The 7,794-nt window shown below is 31.9% G+C and overlaps 1 protein-coding gene across 1 annotated transcript; it reads right to left on the bottom strand.

Moving 5' to 3' along the window:
* Nucleotides 1–2,716: 2,716 nt before the first annotated feature.
* On the bottom strand, nucleotides 2,717–7,299 carry LOC111629679. The gene is made up of 3 exons (XM_023373567.1): nucleotides 7,151–7,299; nucleotides 3,984–4,157; nucleotides 2,717–3,907 (listed from the first exon to the last, which is right to left on the bottom strand). The coding sequence occupies exons 1-3, from the start codon at nucleotides 7,195–7,197 to the stop codon at nucleotides 2,824–2,826; spliced, it is 1,305 nt and encodes a 434-aa protein (XP_023229335.1). The 5' UTR covers nucleotides 7,198–7,299; the 3' UTR covers nucleotides 2,717–2,823.
* Nucleotides 7,300–7,794: the final 495 nt, after the last annotated feature.

Genomic DNA, 7,794 nt, shown 5'->3' with positions numbered 1-7,794 from the left:
TCGATTCTAGCATGTTATAAAAATTTTGCTTTCTATTCGATTAATTAAAGGAAAAAATAACACTGGATAATTAATGTCTTCTATTAGTATTATACAAAACAGAAGAAAATTTAAAAAATATTACTTAATACTTCGTCTTTGTACTTAAACATATCCATTTATAAAACAGGCATTAAAATAAAGCAACATTGTTAAAATTGCCACAAAATATAATATATTGATGTAAATTTTTAAATAATATGACAATAAAAATTGTGGTTCGAACATTTGGTTAAAAAATCGAAATATATGAAAATACTTATAACAATGTCTGAAATGTTATCAATTTAACACACCTAAGTACTCAATGAAGACTAAACGTAGTTGAAGACAAAAAAACGCATAGAAAATAGTACAGTAGAAGCCGTTCTTCCGGTTAAGCGTTAATCCTCTCTCTCTCTCTCTCTCTTTCTCTCTCCCCCCCGCGGGAAATTTCGAAAAATCCCTTCTTAGTTTGCGTTTCCGTAACGTACAGTACCTCTATCAAAACTACCTTAGTGTAATCCCGTAGTATTAAAGAGATGAGGTACTGTAGTATTAAAGATACACCTTATATAGCTTCTTTTGAATATGCAAACTGCTTCTGTAAAAATTCTGCTGTCAACTCGTTTTAAACCAGTGTTTTCCAACCTTTTTTGTGCTATGCCCCACTTAAGCCTTTCTAAAATTCTCATGCCCCCCTGACATATACAGTGGCTATACCAGGCATGGCCAACATACGGCCTGTCTAATGAATTTATGTGGCCCGCGATTAATCTTCCAATATTAGCTACTCAAGTCCGAATAGCTCGATGAAAAATTCTGATGCCTAAAAAAAAATCAACAACTCATTTTCAAATTGCCCCCCTTAACAATCGAATTGCGCTCTTGTGGGGCGTGGGCCCCACGTTAAGAAACACTGTTTTAAACGCATGTTCTTTTAACAGAAAATGTCAGTAACTAGGTAAGATTTCCGGACACATTCACTTCAAAAAATCAAATTTCAAGCCAATTATTTTTACGCAAAGTGTCGTAGATGAGAATGGTAAAACATCACATTCTATACAACGAATAAAAAAGAACAATACTGTAAATAATAAAATTGAAACGTGGATATCGAATAGCTCGTACATTTAGACAAAAATTTTAGTTTTAACGATTCATACTTCTATCGTCATTAAAATGAAGAAAGAAAAGATTAATGCAGAAAGATTGTACATTCGACCCCCTTATAAGATCATAGATACGTTCCATTCTTTAGGAATCTGATTTCTTACGAGTCCTTCCAATCACAGCCCGACACGTGTCAAGTTTACGGACTACGGCTGATTGAAAGGTTTTCTTCGATAAAATTAATCGATTCTATACTAATCCGACTCAACATTTCCAAAATACGTATATATTTTTTTGGAAATAATCCGTATAAACTACGCTATAAACAAAAAATTGTAGGATTACTTACCATTCGACATCGCCATTGCTAAAGCTTGTTTTCGTCGCGAAGCAGCACACCAAACAACGATCGATTTCTGATAACTTATTTTTCTGGTACTTTTGAAACCGTGCTTGTAGTTATTAGTAGTAATTCAAACACAAATAATTATCGTATTTATCTTCAGGCACTTGGCAATACTTATCATCAAGTTTTATTCAGTTGAACTGAATAAAACTTGATGATAAGTATTGCCAAGTGCCTGAAGATAAATACGATAATTATTTGTGTTTGAATTACAACTTATTTTTCTGTAAAAACTTCGTTGAACTTCGGAGACATCATTAATAAAAATAATTTTTATGGCCGTTGAATGAGAAATGTTTCTTTCACAAGAAATGTATAAAATTACAGTACTGTATTAGACTTACGGTACCTAATTTACATACTGTACAGACGATAGTTAGCCTAAAATCTCCGTAACGTGTTGCCAGGCTGCAGAAAGCATATATATATTTATAATAAAGGTACAATAAATTAAGTTAATATATAATTATATATACAGTACCTAATTTATATATAATTAATATATAAGCCTAATTATATGTACAGTACCTAATTTATATATAATACTGTACAGACGATACTAATCTCTCCGTAGCGTGGCGCTACGGACGGCGGGAAAGTAGTACGGCTGCCCGATGACGTTTTACGTAATTATAGGAGTTTTTTTTACCGGTTTTTACGGATACCGTCGCAATTTTTTCGCAGTTTTATAGAAATCGTAATTATAGGGACTGTAATTATAGGGGAATCTACTGTAATTATATTTCTTTCTCGAACGTTACTTTTATAAAAAAAATGAAAATCACGCACGTAATTAGCATTAAAATGCTAACAATTATAAAATTTCTTGATGGTGAATTACAGTCGACCCCCGTATAAGATCATTGATTATTTCGTTTTATATGAATTCCATGTTGTACAAGTCACTTAAATTTTACAAATACGTGAGCCGTTTACAGCCCGGTACACGTATTTGTAAAATCTAAGTGACTCGTACAACATGGAATTCATATAAAACGGAATAATCAATGATCTTATACGGGGTCGACTGTATTTGTAAATACTAAATTTTAAATTATAACAATTCGACTAATGACAATTTACATTTTAAAAAGAAAACTTACATTAATAAACACTCTATATTTAAATTATGTTTTATGTAAATTCAATAAATTCATTATTCATTTACGTACACACACATTTTCCAGAAATTTTATAGCGATACAGTAAAAAATAATCACATTAGAATTTAACTTTACATTATATTCTCGTTTAGATTTCGCTTTCCTCTAAGGAAACTTTTGACTTCAAAAATGTAAATTAACCGAAAAATAAATATTATTCATAAGGTTTCTGTCACAGGTTAGGAATTTGTCTTCAAATTCCCTGGCTTCTGTTCCTTCTTCGCTCACAAAGTTACTCAGTTGACGTGAAAACTCGATATCGGGTTGAACATTTTCAGAGGGGTAAAAGAAAGCAAAAAAACGAATTGACCAATATTTTTCTAGATACAAAAACGTTTGCATATATGCTACTCCCTCTGAATTACAAACAATGTCAAACGAAAACTGTCCGTTGTCCAAATCGTTAATATACCCGCATACGTACATTGGAAAACGTTCGCCAAGCTTCATTGGAAATCGAAGAGTCGTAACGTAACAATCTTCCCTCACAACTATTTCGCTGCTAAAATATATGTAATCTTTCATCTTTCTGTTTGCGACCATAAAAGGAACTCCACGATTTATGTACGAGAACAAGTTACAATAATTTTTTTTGCTTCTTGTGTTTGTTTCTGGACTGAAGTAACAGGGATACAAGGAATAATAATTATACTTAAAAGCATGCCAGATATGACTCTTTTCTTCTTCGCTTAACAAGTTCATTGTAAAAACACAAGATTGCAATTCGTCTTCATCCATGGCAAGAAATCTAACATTTTCAATAAATGGCTCCATAACATTTCTTATTGCATTCCTTTTCGATTCTTCATTCATGGCATGGAAGTTGTCCGCACCCAATTTTCTTTTAACTTCTTCTATGCTCCACTGATACACGGCTTGGAGTAAACGCAATTCACGGACAGATTCATATATCGGTCGAGATAGCAGTCTATCAATTGTTGCAATTTTACAGCACATAAAGTCGTCTGTTGTAAATAGCCTTTCTCCGTGTTCGTCGAAAGCTTGCCAGCAATAATAAGTTATGAGCAGATCACCGATCTTACGTGCAAAATCGTGAATTGCACAGACGTTATTAAGATATATTTGCCGAATGATAAATGATCTGCATTTCTTTCTTAAATTCTCTAACTCGTATCTTAAACTCAGATGATACAGATGGAAAGCGTGTGTAATAGATGTCAATCCGGGATCGTCCGTCCGTACATAACTTTAAAAAAATATAAATTATAATTTATGACAATGTATTGAAATTAAATGAAAGGTAAGTATCGTGAAAAACTTACGTAACAAATAATCTGATGATCTGGATTGGATAAGGCATAAACAGTACTTTCGAATTTTCAAAATATGTGATGTGATGTTCCAATTGCCTGTTCAAGACTTTATTTAAATGAGCTACTGATATAATAATTTCTTCGTTTTCTGCGTTTCGGATTAGTATCTTACTCGAAGAAATCCTAAAATAATAGAAAGGTATTTATTATTACTTTGAAACAAACATCTTTATTGTGCTGTACGTTAGTTGTAGTATTTCCGACAATGGTGTATAAATAAATGCATTACTAATATTTTAAAAATAGATACAGTATTAAAGTTTTTGTATTAGCTTATCATCTTGGGTTTTGATGGTTCCGCGATAATCAAGTTTTATTTCCTATGAGCTATCGTACCAGGAAACGCTGCATTTTTTAAAAGAAACGACATCTCTATTCTATCAACAAAGAATTTTTTCGGGATATGCCCTTTAGTAGACTGAGGAGGAGCGTAGTCCGAAATAAAATTAGGTTAATAGAATAAAGATATTCCTTCATATTTAAAAAAAAACACTTTGTATGATAGATCAGAGTTATTATTTGATTATCAATAGATATTAATAATAATATCAAAGTGTCCTTTTGTTAATGTAAAAATTTCTGTATATGTGTATCGTTTTTGACTGATTATCGACGGTCCTTTGTTGAATAAATGTATCTTCGATACGTATTACATAACTTCCCTGACTAAAATTTAAAAAAAAAATTAAAAAACAAAAATTTGTTTGTACATTTTTCATTATAGAAAATGTAAATAATCCACGATTCGTGTGGAATTGTTTTGTAATTGTCTACGAACAATAATTGATTTTTCTGTAACCTATCGTATCCTGAATCTCTGTGTGTATAGGTCATTGTATGCTTTACTCTTATAACTAATAATGCTAGTCCCAAACTGCTATTTCCTGGAGTTTTCCATTATTTTGTCATATAAGCCTAAAGCTTCAAAGTAAAAAATCATTATGCTAACATAATTTTAATCAATCATAATTCATTCTAAAAAGTAATTAAACAAGTTCGTTAAGAGAGGGAAGCTGGAGATTTTTCTAGACTCTGAAATAAATTACGAAAGTTTAATTTTACAAAGAATTAACAATTACATGTTATATTCAGTAACAGATAATAAAATCTTCAGGTCTTTTTTTCATCAACACGTATTTCGTATGTTCTAAATCAGTGATTCCCAAACTTTTTTGATCCACCGCCCCCTTTGTTCCATAAAGTTATACCCAACGTCCCCTAATCCATTTTCTCTTTTGTTTAAAAGGATTAGAAATATTCTTTGGAAAACTTTTCTACGAATCTCACACTTTGTGCCCTTACCGTACATTGTTCTCAACATCTGGAAACCATTAAACGCAATGTTTCCTCTTCTCAGCCCGAATTTTGCCTTTGGTCACCGTTCAATACTCTGCTTCCAGCGCCCACTAGATCTACTCATCGCCCACAACGGGGCGTTATTTACCACTTTGAGAAACGCTGTTCTAAATAAACGGACATCGATACATTGTAATTAAAAATTAAATTTTCTCCTCGTGTGGATCTGACATTCACACATAGCATAATTACAAGTTTACATTACAAACTGAAGAAAAAGGAGCAAGCATTTAACTCAGTGTTTCTCAACGGAGGCGATATCGCTCCCATGTGGGTGTTTTTCATGTTGAAAGGGCGATTATTAACACTATATATTTGGAAGGGCAAAAAACAATTTTCCGGGCGATATAGTAAAACATTACATTAAGAATAATTAGATATTTCATTAGGTATATCGAACAATAATTAAACAAATAACGTACTAGTGACTATAATATTATACTATTCAGTGTAGTACAAATTTGGCGTTAGTCTTGGCCCTCGGCATCGGAATTTTGAAATTAAAGGGGCGATACTACGTAAGGGTTTTATTGAAAGGGGACGACACTACGTTGAAGGGAACGATGATTCATTAGAGGATGAGAAACACTGCTTTAACTGATAAGTTTAGTTAAAAGCCAACCTAGCGCGTGCTCGCATTGCTTGTGGCTATTCCATGCCTGGTAGCATCATATGGTTCCTTGTCGCTTACAAGGGAAAGGAGTGTATAACGTAACACTGTCGAACCTATATATTGATTCTGAACATGATTTCTCCCGCTTTGTAAACCGATAAATTATAAACCGGTCGAATAAGTGAATTTCTCTGTAATGTTATTTGGTACTTTCATGTGAAACTTGTAATCATTAAACAAATAACATTTACGAAGTGCTGCTTTAACACGTATTAAACCTATTGTTTTAAATAAAACATTTTATTTTTATTGTGTTTAAATGTGTATTTTATTGTGTTTAAATATGCTGTTTTAAAACAGAGTTAAAAAAAACGCTTAACGATCTTAATATAAATAATTACCAATAAAATATATTATTAAAAATATTGACATCAAATTAATTTCAATCAAATCTGTTTACAAAAATGTAATTCATTTTCTTTCATTCATTCAATTGCCTTTAACAAATAAATATCACTTTTACATGTTAATGGTACCGAGGGATTCGCGATTTACACGTCAAGAAACATTGAATTACCCGAATTATATCTTGTAGAAAAGAATGAGTATTATTCATTTGTATATTGAAAATTAAACAAAGCTTATTAACTCAAACTTTAAATACCGAAAATAATTTCACCAAGAAAATGGAAATTTTAATTTATTTATTTAAACCCTGTGAATTTTAAAAGTAATAGTGTCTATTTCTCGAGTTTGAACATTGTAAACAGACGGTTATTTACACAAGGGAATAAGCTTTTTGTGAAGTTTTGCTTAGTCATTGTCTCCGGTAAGACAATTGAAACTTTTGTTAATTAAATTCTTTTAGTTTAAATATCCTAGAAAATTTATGTATAAAAATTTTGTAAGAGTATGTTCATTTGAAGCGAACATATGTGATAAAATAAGTACAAACAACAGACAGAAAATCAACTTATGTCATTTATCACGTTATTTTTTAACCTGTTGACAGCAGTACAGCATCGCTTTCTCTCTTAATTTTTTTTATAAAGAAGAAACATACGATAGCCAATGGCAAAACACGTAAAATTATTTTTCGCCCACACATATCGAAACACTATAAACAGAAAACAATAAAACTACTTACCAACTCTGCTCTTCTCGATCCGCCATTTTTTCGGCTCGTTTCCGCATTGAACTCTCGAGTATGACGTCGAAGAACGGAAGCAACACGCGCTAAAAAGTAGAAATGAATCATCACTGTAATTGGCTGCAGATGCCACATGACTTTGACGTCACCATCTCTCCGCTGGAGCACTTAATTTTTTAATTGAATTATTGGTATATTCTGTATATCCGACAATAAAACTGGCTTTATACGTGTATTTATTGTGATCTCAAGTATAAGTATCTAAGAAATTACCATATAACTAAGTGGACCATTACGTGCTTACGAGTAACAGCATGACGTTAAGTCGCTTCACAATCAGTTAAGACCTTTATAGTTTACGTTGTTGATCGTGTGGCCAGTGGTGTAATCTTGGTGCATTAGATTCATATTGACATGGTTGTTGTTTCGAGTCCCTTTGGAGTAAATGTGGGTTTCTTCTTACTCTATAATTTTTTAATTTGTTTTATTGTCAGATAGAAAAACTGAAATTCGTAGGAAATGAATAAATAGCAAAGTTGCTTTTAAATTTCAAACTTTTACAATATTTATGTTAATTAAGAGTCTCTTTGCTATGGCGTTTTATGTGAGAATTCAAACTGTATTTGTGAGCAAACTTTTAT

This window comes from Centruroides sculpturatus, unplaced genomic scaffold, assembly GCF_000671375.1.
Source record: "Centruroides sculpturatus isolate CEXI.00-Female unplaced genomic scaffold, Cexi_2.0 scaffold238, whole genome shotgun sequence".
Taxonomy (NCBI): domain Eukaryota; kingdom Metazoa; phylum Arthropoda; class Arachnida; order Scorpiones; family Buthidae; genus Centruroides; species Centruroides sculpturatus.
This window is presented reverse-complemented; position numbering and strand designations above follow the sequence as displayed.

Excerpts from the sequence above, each read along its gene's own strand:
- LOC111629679 (XM_023373567.1), bottom strand. The coding sequence starts at position 7,197 with ATGCGGAAACGAGCCGAAAAAATGGCGGATCGAGAAGAGCAGAGTTG. Across the intron at positions 4,158-7,150 it reads GATCGAGAAGAGCAGAGTTG|GATTTCTTCGAGTAAGATAC; the intron begins GTAAGTAGTTTT and ends CTATTATTTTAG. Across the intron at positions 3,908-3,983 it reads ATCATCAGATTATTTGTTAC|TTATGTACGGACGGACGATC; the intron begins GTAAGTTTTTCA and ends ATTTTTTTAAAG.